The following is a 25,636-nucleotide window of genomic DNA, read 5'->3' on the forward strand; positions in this document are numbered from 1 at the left end:
CAGCCCATCACCATGATATATAAGCATATTTATGTGAAGTTTGGATTGCTCTTTGGTTCCCTTCAGGTATCACATGAAGCACTGAGAAAAGAATGCCATGTTTTATCTTACATATATCACTTGGGAAACCCTTCCTGCTCCAGTGGGCACAAGGTCCTGTGGACATACAAGAATTGCTGCTCTGTAGGGAGTAGTCTGGTACTTTTCTTGGGATGATCTAGAAAATGCACTGAACAGTAGAAGCAAGTCTCTTAATCTAGGAAACACCTTGTTCCTCCAGCATCACAGGAAAATTGTTTGCTGGATCTCTCAGGCACCAGCTCTGGGAGGGAATTTATTACAGGGATATAGAAGGACTAATGAGATGACATAAGATCAAGAAAGTTGGTTTACTTCCTGGGTTCAGAAAGGAGAAACATTTGCACACAACTTGCTGCAGAAGGTTCCTCAGATTTGCAGAAGAGAGTAACTGTCTGTATCTCTACTGTGTCAGGTGTTGGTTTTGACTTGTGAGGAATATTGATTTCTTGACTGTATCTCTAAAATTATCAGAAGCTACTAAACTGGTTGGACTGATATGATTACTGATACCAAAAGGTATGAAATAATACATTTCTAGGTATTCAGTGGATGATGTATCCTGGTGATTCTTGGCTCTGCCATAACCTCTGTAGGCTGACTGAAATAGCTAAATTTGTAGCTTTTTGCAAAATGTAGCATTTAGGTAAACATGTGGAGGTAAAGCATCCTGTTTGGCAATGCTAAAAACACGCCCTGTTCCATGTCAAGATTCTTGTCTTGGGTGATAGAAGGAAGGGAAAAATAACAGATACTATATTTTTTCCCTGGGTGCCAGGTGATTGAAAGTCAGGTGATGGAAGGCCCAGCAAACTACTGGGTGGAATGTCAGTAAGAAAAAGCCATTAGGCACATAGATTTCCTTTTTTTGCTCTGGAGAATATTAAGAGGGGTGCAAAAGGAAATATCTTCATCAAGATCTGAGATGTCCTGGACCTCACCTTCTAAGACCCCTCTCCAAAATAGCCAGCTCTGGGCAGGGGTTTAATGTCTAATGTTTAATTTCTAGCTAGTCAACAGAATCTCACAAGGCACCTGGTTCATCATGATGGTGTCTGGTTCTGATCATTCCTCACATATTTTAGGAATCCTACAGAATTTAGCAGGCAGGGCTGAACCTGCAAAGGAGGTTAACCGTTTATAGCATCTTTACACCAACTTTAGCCAGGCCAAAAATCCCCAAAATCATTGATTCATAGATAGCATGTATTAGAAAACCTTAAAAGCATCTTTAAACGTATGTAATAGTTCCAGATTGGAGCTCTTTGGAGCTCTTAGGAGAAAATCTGTTGAAGAACGGTTTGATGCAACTGGTCTTTGGCAAAAGCACTGGTGTGTTTTCTGGACTTTATATTTCCTTGCTTTACCCCATGTAATAATAATGTATCTCCATCATCTGGGTTTGATCATAGGAATTCTCAGAAGTGTCCAGAATGGTTCATACTACTAAAGACTCTGTGTTTGGACAGGTTGCACAGTCTGTTTCAGCTCAAAACATCGTGAGATTAAAGCAGGGAGCCAAAATGTCAAACCAGAGATGGAGTGGGAGGCTGAGGTGGGTGTTGAGGAAGGCACGCTACTCATTCAGGGTTAGAATAAAGAAGAAAAGTGTTGGTAGCCTGAAAGCAAGGAAGGCAGGAAAATGTTTTGCTGAGACAAGGACCCTGGAAGCCTGTCCCCACTGGACACAAGGCTGCATGTAAGATTGGTTTGTCAGTATCAGAGAGGCACAGAGTCTGTCTATTCAGACAAATATACCCTGTTGATGGAGATCTGATCTCTGCTGCCAACCCTGCCTGGCCAAGGACAGAGGAAATGCTATTATGACTTAATGTCCAGTTCCCTGTTCTGCTCCTTCTGCAGTGACAATCAAATAATCTTTTGCTTCCTGTCCTTTTGGTCCCATGACAGTTGTGTTCATAGCTATGCAGTTGGCTCATCATCCACAAAAAAGAGTGGAGATTGCTTCCCACTGAGGGAGAGTCTACTTAGTTGTAAGAGAAAAGGGGTTTTCATTATAGAAAAACACAGACAGGTTTGAAGCAAGATTGGTGGAGGCATGGCATATTTCCTGTGCCCAGAATCCTGGATTGCTTTAATCAAACCCTTCTGAAGAAACTAAAGGGCAAACATGTTTGCTATGTGTATGGAAAATGTGGACTTCGTGGTATGTTTTTGAGTATTTGGGAGAGTTGCCACAGTTTCACACATATACTGGACAAGTTACCTGGAAAGGCTAAACAAAAAATCAGTTAACTACAGAAAGAATAAAAATTTGTACAGATAAAACAGAGGAAAGCTTATACCACAGGTGCTACCTTCCAGTAAGCTCCCTTTCTCTGAACTCCTGTAACTTGTTTTCTTCTAGCTCATTAGCCCACTTGCTTAGGATAATGATCTGACCCTGTGTCTGCAGAGACTATATTCGGGTTTTGTAGTCACAGTGCAATCCTACTGACTAAAATGGCAAAACACCACTTCCTCATTTACCTTTGCTTTAAAGCTTTGCACAAAAAGTCTTTTTAATATTCATGTGTTTAAAATAAAATTCAGTTTTCTTCTTTTAATCTTAAAAATGTCCTTTTCTAATTGATTAAAAGACAGTGCTATTACCTTTCCTTTTTCTGTGTCATCATAGTTCGTGTAGAAGTGGCCTTTCATGATATACAGTGTGCTCCAGTTTGCGGGGAGAAAAGTATTGGCTATGCTCACTTCTGGCCTGAGGAGTTTTTTTGGCCACATGCCCGCTGTTTAGCAGGTTGCATTTCAAATGTTTCCTAGAATGCCTCCCCTTTCAACCTGCCTGAAAACCACTTACCTTCTGTTGGAATTTCATGGAAAAACAAAGCCCCGTGGAATGAATACTTCTGTGGTTCTTTTTACCTACTAGTTCCTCCTGGTTCCAATGCTGATGAGCAGCACTTTTTTCCCCCTAGTTTCAGGCTTTTTAATAATTGACTTTCTTTTTATTAGAAAATGCTGCTCATTCAAAGCATGTTTATCAAATATGTAGGAGGAAGACAATGTGCCTCATGCAGACCACTTCTTCAGGCCACACTGAGCCTAATTACAGGGCATATACTGAATCTTAAACTTCATTGCCCAAATTTGAGATAACTGGTTGCAAACTTCTCTCAAATTAGATTTTTTACCAGAAATGCTGTCAGATCAGGGCCTGTAGTGTTGCCAGATGCTGCAGTATTTTATACTCTGCTAAAAAGAAGCCCCTCTATACTTCATTGTTTAGGCTAGGCAAAGTTTTGTGTCATGACATTTTTGTTTCCTTTGCCATTTTCTGTACTGCCTCAAATGGTGATGGCGTGGAGAGGGAGGCCAATAGTTCCTAGTCATTTAGGTAGGTCTGAACCTACCTATTTTAAGTTAATGGGATTTTTCTTCCATTCACTTAAATGGGAGCCAGATCAAGTTCTTAAAATCTGACTGCATCCCATTGTTTGGTATATTTAAGAATTGACTTTGTAGTAAAGCAAGGAAGGAAATAAAACTGTGCCCATCTGATCTTATTTCCAATTCTTATTTTGGCAGTGCATTCTTCTTTTCAGTGATTTAAACATCTTCTGAATGAGTAAGCTGAAGGCAAATGTTGCATACTGCTTATCTTTTGCCTGTGACTTTGAGAAAGCATTTTATTTTGTTAAAATTAGAGTAATGCAGTTGTTTATAGGGAGATTAATTTTAGTGTAATGAAGAGTTGAATGTGTGTGAGCATGAGCAATATATAAATACAATGAGTATTTATCTCATATAGTTTAAAATAGTTGTTTTCACTGAGACCATATTGAATGGGAATTTCAGCAATACAAAGTAAATATTCAATTATATACATATAATTGAAAAGATCCATTCTGAGATAACGAACTGAACTCCCCCATATTCTGAAGGTTCTTTATAAAATCTTTCCAGTATAAAGTCACTTTATAATAGTTTAGGTCTTCATATAAATAAAAATCAGACTCCATGTATTTTTTCAAAAGCAGACTGTCAAAAAGTCACAATTCCCTCAGAACTACACATACTAATAAATAAAGCTTCAGTTCTCTCTGGATAATTCTGCTGCTTTTTTACAATGCAATGGGGAAAATGGCTACATTACAGAGTGCAGTGTGGTACAGAAGTACCTGTGCTGATCTGGCTGGTTTACTGGACCTGAGAAAGTGGGCACTGTGTTCCAATTAACAGCATCAATCAGTAGGGCAAATTAATCTGCATGAGGTCCTAACCCAGTGAATGCCTTCCTGTTGGAGTTAGCATGAGTATCTCAACATGGCACTTGCTTTGGATTGGACATATATACATTCTAGTAAATACAGCACTTGGAAGAGTACTTACAATGTAAGTTCTGTTTTCAACAGAAAAATGTGCAACAAGACATTAATTTGTACAATACACATCTTTTATAAAATTAGATTGTTATAGTGAATAAATTCACAAATCAAAAATATATCAAGAACTTTCACTCACAGATAGTTCACCTGTGGTATGTTGTTATTATTGCAAAGCACTAAGTTTTTTCAGTGCTATAAAAGACATGGCCTGTATCCCAGGATGCTTTGTGCCCAAGAGACAATTATTAAAAAAAAAAAAAAGAAAGAAAGAAATACATACCATAAAAGACAACTAGGAAGGCCAGAGAACTTACCCTAAATACAGAATTTTCTTTTTTAGCTTGTTTTATTTTAACAGTGTCTTTATTATTTTTCTATATGTGATCTGTCTAGTTTACATATTCATAACAAAGGGCGTTGGCTTCAATGTAAATGAAATAAGCAAAAAGACTTAGAGATAAGACTGAAAAATCATAACTGACATACTGGGTCAGATTTTTCCTTTGGATGCACACAGCTTTCACTAAGGACAGAATGCATGTGGGTACTGTTTTGCCCTGAGACACTTGCTGCTCAATCAGTTTTCCCAAAGGCAAAATTTGGTTCTCAATAAGCATGGTTCTCCCACTGTCCATGCTTGAGCAAAACTCCAGCTGAATTCAGAGGAAAGTTTCCTCTCTATAAAGTCTTGATTTTGTCTCTTTGAGACCAATTCTGTTTCTGCTTTAGTAATGCTACCTCATTACTTATGTTGCAAGCTGTCACCAGTAACCCTCCACTATCAAAATGTCCCCAAATCACTCTTATGTGTCCCAAAGCTGTTTTCTGGGTATGTAGTTTAAAATCTGTTATCTTCCTGCGCTGTTTCCTGCTTTTATAGTGTGACATTTTGCTATCAGTGTGCCACTTAACCAACTGAGAGTAGACTGGCATTTAAACTTACAGGATGTCCTGATAGAAGTGATATCCTGCCTGCTGCCTGTAGTGTATTAGTACTGTTAAGCTGTGGCCTCCATCTGCCTTGCTGCACGCTTTTCTTCATACCTATAAAACATGGCTGCTATCAGAGGAGACGAAAAAAATGATACTGGGGGTAGAATTTGGTCCTTTTTCTTTTTTTAATTTCAAGTTTGACACAATCTACCTACATGTAGTAAATTCTATTAAAATCAACACTTATTAATGTCGTTTGAGGAGTGATTACTGTCCTTGTGATAGAAAAATCAGAACGTAAATTGCTTTTTTTCTTTAGATTCTCATAGAATTGTTCTTGCTCCATGTGCTTTGGCTAGACTTTTGGCTAGTCTAATACTTACATGTTCTTCCCATCAGGATTATAGAGTCAACATCTTTCTAAGACAGAAGTGGAATGACCCCAGACTCAAATTGCCCAATGATTGGAGGGGTTCAGACACACTGACAGTGGACCCAACAATGTTTAAATGTCTTTGGAAACCGGACTTGTTCTTTGCAAATGAAAAAAATGCTAACTTCCATGATGTCACTCAAGAAAATATCCTTCTTTTTATATTTCGGGATGGAGATGTCCTAGTCAGCATGAGGTATTTATTTATTTATTTCTATCCTTATTTTATTTTAAAGTCTGTAAATGAATTGATAGAATGTATGTGCTGTGTTAGACTTAGTAGAGTTTTTGACTAATATTTATATGACAATTCATAAACAATATTTCACTAAATCATATGCATGTAAATAAACCAGAAGAAAATGTTTTAAAGTGTATCAGTTAATATCTCAGCAAGTACTAGAAGTTTGAGGTGTACATTTGTATGTCATATTAAGATATCACTTTAAGTAAACTAGTATTATGGGAAACAGCATTTAAATCCTTTTAATTATTGTCTAGATTCCTGGAAGCATACTAAAATGGATAAGATATCTGAAGTAAAAGCCTTCAGCAAAGCAATATAATTTTCACACCACTTGAATTCCTATGTAAGTTAAAGAAAATGGTAATTAGTTACTAATGAAACAGTGAAAGGCAGAAATTACAAAAATGGTGAATATAATTGTTTTGTAAAACTAATAAGACATAATCCTAATTAGAATTCATGCCTTACTAGATAGAGATTTTTCAGAGGACCCAAAAATATTGTTTAATTTTGTTGCAATTAATGCATACTATTTTGTGGTTTGGCTTAGTTAATTAAAGGTATACATTATGCCATAAAAACAGTCATTCACCAAAAGCAGCACTTTGGTTGAAAAGAGTGTCATGATAAATTAAAGATTTGTAGTATTTATAGACACAATGATTTGTAGAGATTGGATTCAATTTCCTAACAGTGAGTGAATTCTTTTCCCAGAGTGAACTGGATCACAATGCTCTGATATAGGAAAAATAGTTACCTAAATATACTGCAACTTTCTTGCTGTTAAGAGGGAACCACTTCTAAAATTATAATAGTATGAGCTTTTTATTCCTGGAGTAGAAGTAGCTAGAAAAGGGAAAGATGGGAGATTTTTTTTCACATTCTAAATCAGGATGAAAAATCTCAATCTCAAGACTTTTGCAAACTAGCAATCAGAAAAAAATGAATTGGGCAATCAAAACATTTCATCTGGCTCACTATGAAGGTCCTGGTTTTGATTTCAATTGTTTTGGTAGCAGTTTTTGGAGTCTGTAAGAATTAATATTTCGAAGTGGAAAACCACTTTCGTCTATAAAAGGAACTTCTCTTTTAAAATATAAAATGTTAAAGGAAACACTGAAATTTTTTTCAGATATTTTCCCAAGTTGGAGCTATATATAAATCAGCTTATTTCAGTGAATAGTTTAGGTCAGTGAATAGTGACTATTCCACTAATAGAAACTTTTCTGGTGGAAAAACATTTTTCTAAAAACTTCCATATAACAAAACCAAACTCAGTATGGTCTTAAATTAATGTCTTCCTCTATAAATATTCTGTTAATATTAGTAATACAGTATGTTCATAAATGATATGTATGAAGTTAAGATTAATTTTTGAGGTACTGTAGTTTGGAGACATGTTACTAAGGTTTTGTTATTTAAATATATGTTGCTGTGGCTTGTATTTTTAACTTACAATGAAATATCATGTATAAATGAATTAATCTCCACTTATCAAAATACATGAATGACAAACTCATGTGAGAGTAAGTCCTTGCCTGGATAAATAGTTAGTTAAGGAACAGGAAACTGAATGTAGGAATAAGCAGTCAATGTTCACGTGGAGGAAGAGAGCAGTGGAGTCCCACAGAACTCTGCCCTGTGGCCTGTGCTGTTCAACATGAATCATCTGGAAAAGGGGGTAGATTGTGATTTGGCAGGGTTTTTGATGATACTAAGGTAGTTAGATATTCAAGGTAGTAAAGATAGGGGGCAACAGTGAGAATTATAAAAAAAATCTAACAATGAGGCAATAAAGTGAGAGATGAAATTAAATGTAGATAACTGTAAAATGATGCATGTAGGAAAAAATTATTCTAACTTCACATGTAAACTTAGGGGTTCTGAGGAGATTTTTACCACACATTACCTTTGGGTGATAGTGGCTAATTCTCTGAAAGTGTTTGCTAACTGCTCAGTAGTAGCTGAGAAAGTGAATTGAATGTTGGGAAGTATTAGGGAATAAAAACAATGTCAAGCCACCTTATAAATTCATGATATCCTCACATCTTGAATACTAGATGCAGTTCTGGTCTTCCCACTGCAAGAAGGGAGACAAGCATGAAAGGTATGAAACAGCATACTTTATTTAAAAAAAAGAAGAAAAAAGCTAAGTAAAGTAGGACTTTTCATGCTGGAAAAAACAAGATCTGAGGTGGTGGCACAGAGGTCTCTCAATCATGAATGGCACAGAGAGAATGGATGGACATTGATTATTCACCTTCTTTTCCAATATAAGAACTATGGGACAAGATCAGGACAAATAAAAGGAGACAGAATGTGTGTAGCTTAGCTATGGCTTTTCTTGCTGCAGGATGTTGTGTATGCTAAAAGTTTATGCAGAATTCAGAAAGCAATTTGGACAATTCTTGGAGGAAAAAAATCTCTTCAGATCTCTTAAATACTAAAACATCACTTCTGGCTTAAAAAGTCCTTCAGGTGCCACTTCTAGGAGCCTGTAGGATATATGGTGAAATATCATTTCCTGATTGCTCTAGTCTTATATTCTTCTTCAGAGGTCTGCCATTGGCTCCTGCTGCTGACAGGATTTCTGTTCTGTATGGGGCTTTGGTTTGGTTATTGTTATGACTTATGTGCATTTTGTCATCTATTAGTAGTTCTCCAATTTATGAAATACTGTGTTTACAACTATACATAAAATTTTATTAGAGATTATTGGAGATACCTAAATTTTATACTTTGTTATATTTTTCTGCTATTTTAGAATCTGAAAATCAAATACCTATGATTTTTCTCTTATTGCACTCTATTACTTACAAGACAGTTCACATTGTTTCTAAATGCCATTTTTGTATTTTCAGATTATCTATTACTCTGTCATGCCCTTTGGACTTGACCCTGTTTCCTATGGATACACAGCGCTGCAAGATGCAATTGGAAAGCTGTATGTAAATCAGTCTGTGCATATAAACAGTTGTCTTCTAGACATGCCTGAGAATGAGACCAAAATGATCAGTTCTGTATTGTTTGTGTCAGCATTTTGTAATGAGTCTTGAAATTAACATTCACTGATTCCCACCAATATACATTTGTCTATCAAAAATGTTTCTTACAGTTATGGAACCGTGCACTCTATTTTTAGCTTTTGCTATCGAACGCAATGGCAACTGATTAGTATTTATAAAAGCATCTATGATAAACGTAGTATAATGAAGACACTTTATAATAGGAAGATTCTTTTTGGAAAAAAGGAACCAATGGTAGTTTTAACCTCCATAATATATGCTTCTTTGGAACATGATCATTGTGGTCCAATTTATTCCATTGCATTGATGATGGACAGCACGATTTGAATCTCTTGTGATAATATACCAAAGGAAAGGTATGTGACGCCAATACGCAGAGTGCATGCACTGTGAAAGTGGTTTCAAGATGTGTTGTGGATGTAGGCAGGCATCTCTCCGTTTCTAATCCTTGGTCTCTAAGTAATTTGGTTGTATGAACGGGCAGCCAGATCTCATTGCTGAAGGACTTCATGCCATGCTGGAACTTGCAGCCAAAATGTTTGTGAAATCCATCTTCTTCCCTCACTCTGAAGTACAAGAGTCCCTGCTCCAATACACTCTTTCCCCAGTGCTCAGATTCCTGTTGATCCCACATTGATAACAATTCTGTTTCGCTGAGTAAAGCAGAGAGAAGGAAGTTAGCTTGCCTCCAACCTGTTCGTTCTACGAATACAAAACCTTTGTTCAGTTGTTACCACACCGAATCTGGTGAAGAGGATGAAATTGGGGAAGGGAAGACAAAAGCAAAGGAACGACAAGGCTAATCAAAGCTGAGCAGGGCATCACAGTGGGCACAAGGGTAATAATGATATCAGAGCTTTACAATTTAGTTTTTGATTAGTAGCATTTACCTTTGAAATTGTAATACATCCATATTATCCATGTTTTGCCCATTGCTAATATGTGTATACATCAGCTGAAGTAAACTCTTACGGTAAACTCAAATCCATTTGTGGATAAACTGGAATCCTATAGTGATATTAATGGAAGTTTATTAGAGCTTTCTCAGTATGGATTGCTTTACAAGCGTGACGAGGTACATTTTTTCAAGGAAGAACTGTTCATGAAAAAATTCTCAGTACTTTATTTAAACAAGCTTATTTTCTTTCTCCCTGCTAAGCGTGATATATTCAAATTCAGGAGGAGGAGTGGATTATCTGCCACTTTGGAATGATAGTGTGCATTAAACTTCCTTGTGCCTTATTATTCAATTATCAAAAGAAAGAATTGTACTCATGGCTTCCATGACTCCAGTCTGCCCCTGCAGTGTGAGCATTTGGCTTGCTTTCCCTCTTAGCCATTAGCAGTTTTATTCTACTGAATTTTTTAACATCATTTTTTTTTCTTTCTGGTTGTTAGATTTCAAAAACTATAAAGGCCAACAGCTGTACTACAGTTACTGAAGAACTGTATTAATGGATTAAGTTAAAGTGCTTATTCGCTTCAATTGAGTAGTACTTATATTCTTATATCTTTGACAGGAAGTTTCTGCGTACATTTTCTGAATTGTGTATTTACAATATTATTTTAATTGCATACACTTACGCGCATATCACAAAGTCCTGAAAATAATTTTTTGACATGATAAATAGTTCTGCTCAGTTATACTGTCATGCTAAGTTATTGTGTGCACAAGAACAACAACTGTACATGCCTTCCAAACTGTACTTAGAGATGCTGATATGACGTAGATAACTAACAGCAGTATATTAATTCAGTGTATGCCATCCATAAAACAGGAATCCCACCAAAAGTCTTTGCTTCAACAAATACATACTATATCTTTGTAGCAAAAGGGGAATTCCTACTAAATGGAGAAGGATTATAGTAAAGACCTGCTAGATGAGCAGAAATCTTTAGACCCCTGATATCTTCAAAGGCTAAATGGATGTCATCTTATGTGCATTACATTCCAAACTTTTTGACAAACTTTTTTGGCTTTACTTTTCATCATAGAAATCAAGACAGGTAATGTTTTAACAATAATGATGACTTACAGGATTCCAGCATTTCCAACAAAATGGGAGGAGCTCCTATCTGGTATAAATCCAACAGGTAAACCTCCTTTTTACAAATGTAGAGAGGAAAAAAAAAGGTACAACATGGAAGGATAGAGTGAAGCTCCATTCCTCCAGTTCTCTGGAAGAATTTTGCAAATTCTTTCTCTCATTTCAGAGTCAGATAGTTCCTATTTAATTTGAAGTATCAGAAATGCCTTAATAGCCTGTAATGAATTCAGTGGAAGTTTTGGGCACTCTGGATTTTGCAGGATCAAGATATTTGGCTGTTTCTTTTTTAGCAATTTACATTTGTTATGACTTTATTTCTGGCTGATACCTGAAGGATCAGATAGAACAATAATCATAATAAACATATCAATAATAAACAGTAACATTAAAGAAATAACTGCCCTTTGAAGTCAGAACATACTTCTTTGCCAGTCTATTAATCATAGTATGGTTTTATCATTTCACAATATTCAAAGGCACTAGAAGCCTTCACTTACCAAGCTGTTTATTTACTCTTCACGTTACTGGTTAGCAGCTGTTCAAGATGAAAGTTATATCTATTCTGTAGCCATTCTGTGGCATCATTATAGCCACTAGCTCCAAAGTTCCTGTTCCTTTTCCACTGGTCTGTCTTCTAGTATGAAAAAATCTATATTTCCCATGTTCCAATAACATCTAGATACACTGACACTCAGCTAGCAAAGTAAAATCCTTGTTTTACTTCCTACAACCCCCAAAGCACTTGTCTTGCCAAGATAAGAAAAGAAAGAAAGGAGGTTTACAGTATGATCTGCAGAGAAATTGAAAGGATAGTATAGAGAGGAGATCAAAATAACACTTCAATAAAATTGAAAATTCAGTGGAGCTTTTGCTTTTTTTGTTTAAACAGTGAGCACTGAAACAAATGCCTCTTCATCAGTGTAATGTTGCTGATAATATAAAGCTCCACTAAGTCTTAATTTTAGAGCTACGTAAAAATTAATTTGTGAATTTTTTCATTTTTGTATTTCTTGCTTTCAACAGGGAACAGTGAAAAAGTGAAAGGAATTCAGTATATATATGCTAGATTTTCTTGCTGAATTTACTCTTATTAAGGCGGTTCTTTAAATAATTTATACTTTAAACAATTAATATTACTTTTTCTTGTAGTTGGTTACACAACCGATGACTTACGCTTCATCTGGCAATCTGGAGATCCTGTGCAGTTGGAGAAAATTGCTCTGCCTCAGTTTGACATTAAAAAGGAGGATATTGAATATGGTAACTGTACCAAATACTATAAAGGCACAGGTAGGTAATATAAGCAATGTCTTTGTTAAAAACCTAAAGCTTCCTTCAATTACTGTTTATGTTTAATGATTATTGCTCTAGTTCATGGCTTATATTTCATGAGAGGAAATAAATTATTTTTACTAACCAGTAGTTCATATCACTAGTGACATAGTAACAATCACATCTAGTAACCACAAACTAATTCAAATAGAGAAACATCTAGGTTAAGGATTAGAATAATGTCTAACTTTTCTGATAGGCTATTCGTGTAGAATTGTCAGTTACAACAGAGTAGGGTAATTTTGATTTTCTGGTTCAACTTCTATTCCAGATGCAGATAGAATTGGAGTAGTAACGTCAAATGCTTTTTCCTGCAGGTTCTTCCTTTCTTTAAGTGCTCTTGAAAGTATGTCATTATAGAAAGCTGTTTACAATCCTTGGCTCTGTATTTATTCAATCTCATGATTATTTCCTGAGTGTTGGCACTAATTTATACAATGGTTTCTGTACTCTGGCTTCTAATGTTTTATCTTTTTGATTGATTCCTGCCTATAATTATATTTAAACTGCTCACATACAGTGGAAACCACAAGCTTTTCCTTAACAACAGAACTTAACAGGGTATATTTTAGTCAGTGCTTTTGCATAATATGCATAAATCTCCCATTAAAAACTCAAAGAGGATGGCTGAGGCACTGAAGTTTCTGAGGATCTTTTGCAAGTTTCTTAGTGCCTATTCAACTGAAGTTTAGGGTCTGTTACTTGCAGTTGTTCTTGAGCTAGATCCCCAATTTTAAGAGATCTTATGTAACCTTAATAGATCTCAGAGTTAAAGAATTTAACTTGGAAAAGGCAATGGAAACTGAAATGTAGTTAATTTTTTAACTACATAAGGCCTGAGTTCTTAGCCTATTATCTAAGTAATTCAGTACCTCAGGTGATTTACCATTTGTAAGTAATATGAAATTACCTCTCCTCAGGAAAATTATACGTTGGTGAAAGCACAGTGAACAACTGGTGGTGATTGCATGCAAATCTAAATCTGGATGAGACAGAAATTTCTTTAGCAGTGAGAATATTATTTTATTCTTAATTAAATAATGAACTTACTGACAAAAAAATAACAATTAGGCTATGAAGTAGTGAATAATTAAATGGATTATGTGTGCAATTCCCAAATAAAATTCATACAAAATGGGGAAATTGAAGCTAATACTTAGAGACTTACATTTTATTTGAGGGAAAAAGAGTATACTTATGACAGATTGCTATCTTGTACTTGTAATTTTGTTATTAGAGTTAGCATGATCATTTTGCATTTTTCCCTGAATCTAAAGTTAAAAATCTAAAAAAAATCCTAAAGATATTGTTGAGTATCTTTAGGGCTTCAAAGAAAAATCTAAAAATTAATCATTGTGTGCTCTACCATTAAACTCAGAAGAAAAAATAGTAGCATTCTTTCAAGTTTCACCACCTTGTGACCACAAATTAAAATTATTTACTGTGCAAAAGTGCTCAGCAAAATGGTCACTTTTTTTTTTTATGATTTGATCATTAAAGAAAGAACCTTAGAGAATCATTGTATCGGGTGGAATTACAACATGGAGTTCTTAGAAGTTTTCATAATTCCTTTTTTGCTGATCATTTTTGTTTAAAAATGAACATCATCCATGTTAATCTTATCATCAAGATTTGGAATTAATGTGAATGGGAATGTTTCAGTACTCTGAAGTATTTTTATAGGCTGTTTTCAGGAATCAGTAGCTGTTTGATTTACGTTAAATTCTTATTTTGAAGGAGTTTCAGGAAGCAGATTTTGCACATGTAATTAAAACTAATTCAGTTAAGGACTGTGGAGAGTAACCAAGAGGCAGTGTTGCATGTACACACAAGTTTTCAAAATTATGGCTTATGCAGGAGATTCTTGCCAATTGCAAAGGACTGGATCTTTTCCATCTGTTTATGTCAACTGGTGTTTCCCTTTTTAAATTGAAAGAAGGTCAGCAAATTTAGGGTGACTTTTTTTGGCAATCAATTGACTGTTTAAATTTGCATATTGCCTACTCTTTGTTTGTCAAAATGTGTGACAGATCCAAATAGGTCCTAAGCAGCTGAATGGTAAGGGCAACAGATACTATTCTCTGCCTGATAAAAGATGATACAAAGCCATACAGAATGTATTTCTGGCATAAAGCAAACAAATGATCATTTTAAAGGTTATACTTCATATGAAAATAAAACCTAAAAATATCTGAAAAGTATTCACAAATTTTACAGAGAGAATTCCTCAGACAGTTGATCATCGAAGAGGGTAGAATGAACTGTAAAATACCATATAGTGTTTTCCACGCAGCAAGGAAATTTTTCCTTAATGTTTTATTGTTTTGATTATTGTATGCTCAATCAGCACTTTGAAGTTGACTTATTATTCTAGGATACTTAATGAAATATGACAGAAGATGAATAGATATATTTTTGCCATATTCTGTATTAGCTTTGCACCAACTATGTTTATTTACAGAGATAGACTAAAACTGAATTTCGGTATTGTTGTAATATAATTTAGGAATGCCTTGTTCTTGTGAAAGAATAATTTAAGATGTTTTTTACAATGCCATTATGTTAATATTCACATTAAAATGCCAGTGCTACTAAACAATTGAAAATTAGAACAGAATTTGTTTTCTGGTTATGAGAATTTCTGATTCTTTTGTTATATCCAGCAAAACCTTTAGTACCTGCAGGGTTTTTCTGTATTCAGCTCATCTTAACAGATAGATTCTGAAATGTTTGTGTGATTTACCTCCTCATTTTAAAAACTTTGAGCCAATGTTCCTTGTTTTCAAAGTTTAGAGTGTTTGTTGCTTTTGAAAAAAGTTTATACTGATTTTAGAAGTTACCTGTATCAATTTTCAGTACTTGGGATCTCTGCTTAGAGTAACATTCAGATCAACTCTTTCCATTCTAATCTAACTCACTATTTTTTATTATGTTTTTTTTTTCCACAAATGAATGCTAAGTAGCATATCTGCACTTTGTCTTGAAGCCAGCATCAAGACCAATCTCACTTTCTGTTCACCTGCCTGTTACTGCTCCCTTGTGAAAAATGGAGGGTGCCTTTTAGAGCACAGAGTCCCACATGCCTGAACACACTTGGAGGTTATATAGATCTGTATTTTGAACACTTTCTCCAAATTGAAATCTTTGCCTTTTTAAAGAAAATCAAATCACTGAGCCTTTGCTGTTAAACCTAAGTGGAAGCAAGCCTAAAAGATACTAATCTGAAGAGGCTGACCTGTAAATCATGTTAAACATTAATACATTTATTTCTTTAAAGGTTATTATACTTGTGTAGAAGTAATCTTCACTTTAAGAAGACAAGTTGGATTTTACATGATGGGTGTTTATGCTCCTACACTGCTAATTGTTGTTCTATCCTGGCTGTCATTTTGGATCAATCCTGATGCAAGTGCTGCAAGAGTCCCACTGGGTAACCTGCATTTACACATACTGTCACAATCCACTTAATGCCATTGAGCCATTCGCAGTTGCTTTGACAACATGACACTAAACACTGAAAGCAACTTCACTTCCATTACCCACTTTTCATTTTCACTGAAACCTCCTCATTTCTAGTCCTGTAAAATTCACCTCCACATTGAGACTTTGGTTGATATTGGTTCCAATGCTTATGCGATGGGCACACTGTCTCTGCTTTTCTCTACCTGGACAAATCTGATTTTATCCATTTACAGATGCTGTAGCAATATGCAGTTTGTATGAATTTGAACATTTGAAAAAGTAGTAAGAAAGCAGGATGATGATTAAGGCTCTAAATTGCTACCTCCTGTAGCAGTTTGTCTGAAGATTAATAAAAACTGAGTAATGTTTGGAAGAGAATTAGCATCCTTTCTACCTGATTGGTTTTATTCTCATTAGGGACTTGGCCCATGAGAGTACTTTAGCCTTGTGCTTTCATACCGCTCAGCAAAACACAGTAGGCAGGCCCTTCATGTATTATCAGATAGTGGGACATCGAGTGAATCAAAACAATATCATCTTGACTAATTGGACTGTAGGTGATACTCCAGCTCTGAGGTGGCTAAACCTGCAGACCCCAAGAGCTCAATCGGATGTGGAGCCAGGCTCTTGCATCCTGAAATTTCTCCTATTTGGATTCCAGTCCCCATGCTGGCCGTGACCAGCGCTCTCCTTCCTCATGCTGTGACGTCCCCGCACTCCCCTTTTCTGCTGCACTCCCACCTCCACACGTTCTCACCCCCTATTTTCCAAGCCTGCCTTTCTCCGTGTTCCCGGGAGGTAGGCTGCACCTGTTTTCGAGACCCCGAGGGTTCGGCTGCAGAATCCTTTCAGTCTCCTGCCTTCCTAAGAAACCTGTAACCCAAACTTAAATCCTGTGTGGCCTCATGTGCCTGGATGTGTGTCAATATGCACTAAAGACCCTCAGAGCCAGAACCTGCCATATCACCTTACCAATCTCTGTGTCTGATCAGCAGAGTCTTGCAGCAGTGGGGAGCCGAAATTCCTGTGTAGAGCAAGCTGGAGTAGGAAGGGTGCCTGCCAAGTTACTCTAGGTGGAAAGGTGCCCACACACCCCAGGCCTGAGCTCCACTGCTCCTCTCTCAAGTCATCTAGCGTGCCTCTTCCTTTTCCAGTGATATGACAGGCAAAATAAATTAAGAGCCGCACAAAATCTGGAAAACCGTGGCTGGAGTGCTATTTTTGGTTTCCAAGTCACAGCTGACTACCCTCCTCTAATTAAATCAAAATAAAACATGATTTCAGTATATTTACTGTTAATATTTTTTCCATGGGACCATTTTAGAATACAAATCACTGTTATTTTTCTTGGCCCTTTAAAAGTACTGATAGTTATTTAGGGAGGAGTAACAATCTTTATTAGTTTTATAGCAGGTAACAAATATTGTTTCTTACCTTGGAAAGAAGTAAGAATGTGTTTCATAACATGAAACAAGACATTTCAAGAAGGAAAGTGTGGGGAAAATACAGTATGTCTTAAATTAAGGAAATAGAAACAAGAACCAGATATATTTTTCATTTAGTGAGCTCCAATATGACCAAACTCTGAACTATATTTCTACTTTTATAGTTCTATAATGCTGCACATCAAATAGGTAACCAGAAAGGTTTGACTAATTGTATATAATGTTTGTAAGAGGCACAGTGCTGATTTATTTAACATTGATGTGTTTGTCTATACATACATGCTTTTCTAATTTGTTTTAATTTGTTATAAGTGTTTAATGTTTTCTCTTATGTATTAGCATTTCTGAATTAATGCATTTTCAGAGATATTAACCGTTGGCCTGGTTATGTGACTTTTCCTGAATCCCTAGAGAAGCAACAAGCAGTAAATCTGACCATCCTTTAGTCATGAGTCAGCATTCAGTAATGAGAGTTGGTAATAGTGTGGTGAGGTAAGACTTTCCCTTTCTCCAATTTGCAAGATGGCAACAAACTAACTCTTATAGCTACATCCTTGAAGAAGGTTGACCTTGAAATCTAACAAGATTAACATTTCTGTGTCAAGTGAATGAAAGAAAGTGTTGCTAATGGCCATTACACTTCTAACAGCTAGATACGGATCTCATCAGAGGAGAAACTACTACTGATTTACTTCTGAGTATCTTAATACAGTTGGCCTTGGAATTATGCATAGTGGACTACTGATCCCCATGGCTAGGAATTGCAGAAGTTTCCATGTGATTTAGGAATACAGCATACTTTGCAAACCAGTAAGCAGAATGTGTTTTTGTATATTGATTAATGTTCTGAAAAAGGGACATATGATTGAAGGAAAAAACGGTGTCCATCTAGGAGCTAAATTAATTGTGGGCCCTGTTTATACGTATAACATTGCATCCAACTAGATCATCTGGTGGTAGCAAAATCTACAAAAGAGTTTTATCTTGACAGTTATGGCTAGGCGATATAAAAGCTAATATCATTGAATGGTTCTTTGTAATTAAATGCTGGTGTTGCAGTTTTAGTGAGTCCTACAGAGGATTCTCCAGTTCTTTATGGGTGGAAAGTGTGTCTGTTAAAAAAATTCCTTTCTTTCCTTCTTTGCCATATGATCCCCAAGGGGAGTAAGGTCTTCCCTCATGCTGTAGGAGTCTGGGGGACTTCTGACTCCCATCCACCCACACTTGCCTAAAAGAATGGAGCACTATGGAGTGTAAGCAGCCACACACCATGTGCTACCTCCTATAAGCACGCTTGGGATACAGTTGAGTAACTGAAAGCTTGGAGTGGTATAACCACATTCAAGGTTTCAGAAGCATACCAGGTTCTTTGTTGGATCTCAGTACAACTGAATGCTTTTGGATTGCCCACGTTTATTTAAGATAGTCTAAAGAAGATAAGGCTGAAGAATGGCAGAGGCACATAAAATAGGAAAGCAATGAAAGATGATTTTTTTAATGTGAGAAATCTTAAAAATAAGTCCTGGAAAAAAAATCCTGTGTTCTGAATGAATGCTCTGAAGAGATGAGACGTCGCTTTTGTTGACATTTCAAAGAAGCCATTCAAAGTGAAGAAGGTATGTGATAGGAGACAGAAGCTAATGATGAAATTATTTTAATGCTGTTGTATTTGTTAATCATTCATACAAGTACAGGCATAGTGAGGGAGTGAAGGGGAAAAAGCGCCCCTGTTTTACGACCTTGCAGTTGCGTCTATGTATTCCTTATGTTTAAAGGACTGCTAGATTTGAGGCCATCACTCCTGCCCACCACTGTCTTAATTCTAGTCATTTCATTTTACAAAATTGTAACAAAAATAGGTCTCAAAGGAAAGCCATAAAGATGGTTGTAAAAGCTGTGGTATGAAGAAGGATTGGCAAGATTATGTCTTTCAGGTTACAAAGTTTAGTGAGAGAAGAGAATGTATTGGAGACCAGCTAATAAGGAAGGCAAGACAGAGTGCTACCTTTTTCAGTAACATTAGCAAGAAGAAGACAGACGTTTTTAAACCAGTAATATAAAACAGGAAATACTATTTTATATGGCATATGATTAACCTGAAGAATTCATTGCCAGGAGATAGTGCTGCGGCCAGTAAGTCTGATGAATTCAAAAAAGGGTGATTTATTTATTTGGCTGCACGTGCTGAAGTGCTTTACTGGGTCAGCTCCTCATGATATTATCCACACGTAATGTTAGATAATATTTTAAAAATAATAGCTCTTCAACATTGTTTGTTAGGCTGTAAACTGAACTTACTGATAGGGATTGAGAAGAAAATTCTGTGAGCTGGTAATTTCATTATTAGGGTATTAACGAGGTCTTTCACACGCCACTGAAACGGGAATTGGATGTTGGTAGTAGGTCTCATCCAGAACTACAGATCCTGTGAACTTAAACAGTTTATCCAGACAGTACTCTGAGTTCATGCTTAGGAAACTTTTGCCTAGCCAGATTCATCAAAAGACTCTTCAGCATGGAGAGGGCAAAACTGGAATAAGGAATGGCTGTGAGGAAGAGGAATTAGAAAGGGAATATGAGCTGCAAGAGTAGTGTAGAAAGATAGTGTTCCTAAATGTTTCAGGTAGAAAAAGATTCTGTGTTGATGGAGCAGCTATGAAAAAAGTTTGTCAAAAATTCTGTGTGCGCAAGGAGAATTAATCTGGCAGTAGTTTGTAGGTCCCTATATATATGCACATGTGCAAGAGAGAGAGAATAATTATACTTGAGGAGGTCACTGAAGGGAGACACTGGATGTAAGTGCTGGGAATAGAAGTATAACATTAAACCTATTGAAAGAAAGGAGGAGGTCGTATAGCTTTTGCCTTTGTGCAGTTCTTTCAAACAACTAAACTCTACTGCTCAGAGAGACCCCACCACAAGGGGGAAAAAAAAGCAGACATTTCCTGGCAAGGCCAACATTTCCGTAGCTTAGCAAGTCTGGAGGAAAGAGCTCACGTCCCTTTCCTTTAGTGCTCCCTGAAAAGAAAAGAGAGGAATTTAAAAAAATTTTTTTAGTAAGTTATCTTGGAGTTTATTCATTCTCCTCACTCATACCTGAGCCCCATGCTTTGGGCTGGGTTAGACAGGTACCTAAAACAACAGCAACTTACCACTCTGGTGCTAGGGTCTCTGATGCTGTGCCAATTCTGATTTGGCAGCAAATGGTTGCTTAATGGAATATTTCTATCTCACTTTATTGTTTCCTTGAAAACCTAGAAGATTTTATTCAGTTTCTCTGACTCTGAGACTGAACTTTTCACCCTAGAAATCCAGACAAATGGAAACTAGCAGCAGGTCACCGTGACCTCAGCTGCCGCACAGAACAAACTGATGAAAGCTCCACTATAATCCTTTCAGCCAGTAGAATTTATAAGTTAGTTTTCTAGAATTAAATCCAAGATTGTAAGCTCTAGTATTTTAAGCTTTACGTAGTGGTTATACAAATGTTTCAACACCAGGCAAAGTAGTAATACAAGTGTTAAGACAACAAACACTTCTAAAATTAGTAGAAAAAATATTACAATATCCAAGATGTTCAGCCTGTCCATATTATTGGCTAATTTGGTTATTCAAAGTCAGGGTAGAGGTTGCCTTTCAAAAGTCTACAATAGATGGGCATGGTACATGCTACAGTACATTTTTATAAAATGAACAGAAAGCTGGACAGAGATGTTCTTTAGATGCTTTAAAGCAGTACAGACTTATTTGTACTTGTTATTACATTTCATAATGATCCATAGTCAGGGTTCAGCCCAAGGGGGCTGGTGGTGGTCAGTGAAAATAAAGAAAAAAGGGGACTGTTCTATGCTCACTTTCTATCCATACGTATATGTTTATGCTTGAATGCTTCAGCTATAACAGATATAAAATAAGCCAGAGCAGACACTGAGGTTTGTTTGTTCAATATTTGCCAGGTGATTCTAGTCTGACATAGCACAACTAGCCATACCGTTTACTATCCCAATGGAAAACAAAATCCAGCTTTGCAATGGTATGTTGATATTAAGCATTTCTAGATAAAGCACTGTAAGATTTTGTATTTTAAAATTATATGAATGTAATCATTTTATTATACCTCCTCTTTAGTGTTTTAGCAGCTAGTAAGTGGCCCATCTTAGATTAATATCAAATAAAGTATCATATCAATCCTATTAAAATCCAAACAGGGAGAGTAGCAAAAGAATGCTGTGACATTTGTAATCAGCTAGAATTTAATATTTTCATGGGACAAAACAGATACTTTCAGTTTTATTAACATTTTCATAGATCTGAAGAAAATTGCCTATGAATTACAATTTTTTTCATGCTTTGGGTAACATGTGACCAATATAAGAAGCGTAGTTAAGGCTAACTGAATATCTGCTTTTTGGCCAACATATTCTATAGAGCTCAATTACATTTCATCAGGCTGCCCACATATAACTAATGGACATTTTTATCATTAGTATTCACAAAATCAAAATTGGAAATTCTTAACTAGGAGGTTGAAATAAGTTTCCCCCATGTGACGATCATTTCTAAAGCCAGCTTTTTCCGAATGTAGCTGTTTATGCTACTATTCCCTTTTCATATATACCCGAGAGAAATCTTTCCTTGAGACTATACTTGCATTTTGTCTCTTGTGATGTAAACCCTGTGTTGAAAATGATGTTTGGGAGCCTTACAAGGAGCAGTGCTTGTTGAAACCTAGTTTGATGATGAGTGTGACCTTTCAGCAGCCTTTACAGGTGTATTTTTTTTTCGTGATAAGGGTTTCCTCAAAAGCTCTTTGTCTAGAAAACTTCCTCTAGATATTGAAAGCTCAGATACTGAATGATCATAGTCCCTCAGTCACTTCAGTGTTTTCCTCTTCACAGTGAATTGTGAACACAGCTTTTAATGTGCCAAGACAGTTTTGCTCTTTAGCAAAAACTTCTCTTTCACCTAAGGCTTACGTATTACATGGATGGACTGGTCATTTAAAGATTTGCTCCTCCTATAGCACAGTTCAGATTTCTGGGACAATTGTAGCTCCTCGAGTCTAATTTAAGGAACTTAGAGTCTTTTGATTTAAGTAGCATATATTTTTCTTCTACCTTCCCAGAATTAGGTGCACATTGTAAGATAAGTCTCTGGAAAGTCCATTTCCCAATTGTATAATGTGTGATGGGGCAGGAAAACCACAGCAACCAGTTTAGCTTCACTTATCTGTTTCTCCATTTATACTATGAAGGTACTCATTATTAATAATTCATCATTAACTGTAATATCCTTCATAAGTGTTCAGTTTAACTTGTTCATTAACAGATGGCATGTGCACTTTGTGTACCTGTTGCGAAATATACCTACCGCATTGTGAAGTCCCATTCACTGTTACAAAATATCATCATTCAGTCTTGTCTGTTCCAGAGGAAGTGCACAGAAAGTGCCAAGGAGGGTAGGATTTCTTTAACTAAAATGCTGTTTTTCTGTTTGTAGGTATTTTCTCAGTGCTCAGCTTGGCATCTGAATGTACTACTCTTGCTGCTGAACTTCCCAAAGTGTCTTACGTGAAGGCTTTAGATGTCTGGCTGATTGTTTGCCTTCTTTTTGGGTTTGCATCGCTGGTTGAATATGCAGTGGTTCAGGTAATGCTAAACAATCCAAAGAGAATTGAAGCTGAAAAAGCAAAGATTGCCAAGGCAGAACAAGCAGAAGGGAAAGGTGGAAATGCAGCCAAAAAGAACACTGTGAATGGTACAGGAACTCCTGTCCACATCAGCACTTTACAGGTAAGAGCTGTGAAGTTATGTTAGCAAAATCAGCATTATCCTCTATTAACATCATTCCAGAAATATACTGTTGTTTGGATAGTGTTTAATCTTAGAAGTGGCCAAGACGCTAAGAACATGCTGGTAATTAATGGCTGGCAGTTTGAGCAATTGGTCCCTAGTGATTTGGGGTCAGATGCTACTAAATGAAAAATTTGTCTTTTAATATCCTAGTATCATGGTTGTTGCTGAGCTTCAGGTAAATCAAGTAGCAAGTAGCTTTACACATGCTAATTTTTTACATCTAATAAATATCAGCTGTCGAAGTGTAAGTATTCAGAGGAAAGGACTTCCAGTCAGCATTTGTTGAGAGCATACTCAAATAACACTCGTCTCATTGCTTCTCTTGGAATGGCCACAGCTGCACTGCATTACATGTGAAGAATTTCTAAATCCAGGGATCCAGAAGTTCTGGCATTTGCAAATATAAGACAGATCTTTTTGCCTGTCAAACAGTTCCTGTATTTGTTGTGTTGCCAGATTGAGTGTATGGGTAAATCAGTCAGTTCTCATGGCGAGAGATCAGGCCAAGGTTTTCCATAAAGATACTAGCTTCCTAGTGTACTAAAACTTGGAACATTTGTGTTCCAGGAAGTATCAAACATCCCAAGCCAACCTCCACCAGTCCTGAGTGATACTTAGTTGACATTTATTCTGCAGCAGAAAATACATTATGCTACAATATGTGGAATATGAATTTGGCATATAGTTTTCAATGAATTAAATATGTAAAATGAAGGTATTAGGCCCAATCCAAGTGATAACATCTGTGGAGTACAATGTGACTTTAAAGCTTCTTTAGGGAGGGAATAGAAGTTTGTCCCAGAATGGTGGAAACCCTGCCCTAGAATAAAGTTGGCATTATCCGGAGGACTTGCTGATATCACAAAACAGTGTACTTGACTACCATAATTCTCAGCTTATAGGAGAGTCTCCTGAGAACTGTTTTGGCAGACAACCAGGCTCGGCTTGGAATAACCCCATGCCTGCTTTGACTTGTGTCACAAGCAATTCCTTAACCCCAGGCAACATGGGAATCGAGAGTAGAAAGAAAGATGGCACAGCTACAGATTGGCTTCCACTGAACAGAGTGCGATAATTATGCTCATGTTTAACAATATGAGGGCTCCCAACTTCAGCTGTTTCTTGTGACAAAATAGTTTAGTTGCAACAATCCAACAGAGCAGCATAAGATCTATTTATTCCTTTTTTCAGTACTTTAAAAGTTTAAAGATACAGCTTGATCAGTGAAAATATTGATAAAGAATTACAAGTTTTCTGTACTGTGAACAAAAACATGTTGCTAAATTACTGACTGTCCTGATTGTGTATGCTTTAGAAGGTGTACAGGGTGCTTGCCGGAGTCATAGCCATAAGGAGGAAAAAAAACCCCAAACTTCTGTCATCTGTGCTACTCTGACATTTTTTAATAAATATTTCCTAAAAGTTAAGGTTGGGTACACACTGCATTTGAAGGCTTAGAGGAAGAGGAATTATTGTCCATAGAAAATTATGCAACATTTCCCATGAATGGTGTCTTCAGCTGAAGATTTTGGGGATTCAGTCCTCAGTCTCTCCTCCAAGATTTTGTGGTGTCAGCATGTCTCTTGTTCGACCTGCATATTTCAGTGTGTTCCCTATTTTCTGTCAGAGACCTTTAACTTTCAGATATCTATAATCTCTGCAACAGTCATCTGTGCTGGATATATATACAATCTTGGGCATTTGTAGCTTCTGATGATGATTATACAGATAATTATTAAACATTTATTTGATGAGGCCTGTTGGAAAGATGTATTCATTGCCCTAAAAGCTGTCCATGTGGTTGTCCGTGTGGAGTGGTCTCCTCCCTTTATGGCTGGTGATTGCTTGTGTCCAGTCACCTGTTCTGAAGTACAGCCTACTTCAGAACAGATGTTCTGTCTTGATAATTCCTGGGAAGATCACCAGGCTGAGGTGGAAAGAGAGCCCAGACTGCTGAATCATATGGCAATCAGGATGCAAAGTGACAATGTCATTAGCACACTGTGGAGGTGGTGCATTGAGGTTAAGGATAACGCTAGTGATAATTTAGCTGAGCTGAAAGTTTACGGAAACTCAAAAGAAATAGGAGGACAGTAGCTGGCTTCTCAGGTCACTTGGGAGTCAAGGAGAGACCTGAAAAAAGGGTGTTGGATTTCCATAACTAAGAAAAGATGAATTGCTTTGCATTGAAGAAGAATTCTGAGGAACTTTCTATTCATTGTGTGATAATAAAGCAGAGTTTGGTTCCAAAGGCAATGGTTTTAAAAGTTTGAGGTACATGATAAGTAATTGACAATCTGAGGACTAGTGGAGCAGAGTGATTAACAGACAGAGTGGCTGCCAGTATATTGTTCCTGAAGTGTCCCCTTTCAGTTAGAAGAGCAAAATTTGGCTGAAGATAAAGGAGTCCAGATTAGCAGTTAGGAAAGAT

At 36.6% G+C, this 25,636-nt stretch overlaps 1 protein-coding gene across 1 annotated transcript in view; it reads left to right on the forward strand.

Moving 5' to 3' along the window:
- GLRB (glycine receptor beta) overlaps positions 1–25,636 on the forward strand; it is a 55,605-nt gene that overhangs the window by 18,317 nt on the left and 11,652 nt on the right. Inside the window, exons 5-9 of the mRNA XM_064510887.1 lie at positions 5,757–5,986; positions 8,899–8,981; positions 12,261–12,401; positions 15,721–15,873; positions 22,850–23,142. Of these exons, the coding sequence (XP_064366957.1) occupies positions 5,757–5,986; positions 8,899–8,981; positions 12,261–12,401; positions 15,721–15,873; positions 22,850–23,142 (900 nt within the window). The remainder of the gene's footprint in view (positions 1–5,756; positions 5,987–8,898; positions 8,982–12,260; positions 12,402–15,720; positions 15,874–22,849; positions 23,143–25,636) is intronic.

This window comes from Dromaius novaehollandiae, chromosome 4 (assembly GCF_036370855.1).
Source record: "Dromaius novaehollandiae isolate bDroNov1 chromosome 4, bDroNov1.hap1, whole genome shotgun sequence".
In the NCBI taxonomy this organism is placed as follows: domain Eukaryota; kingdom Metazoa; phylum Chordata; class Aves; order Casuariiformes; family Dromaiidae; genus Dromaius; species Dromaius novaehollandiae.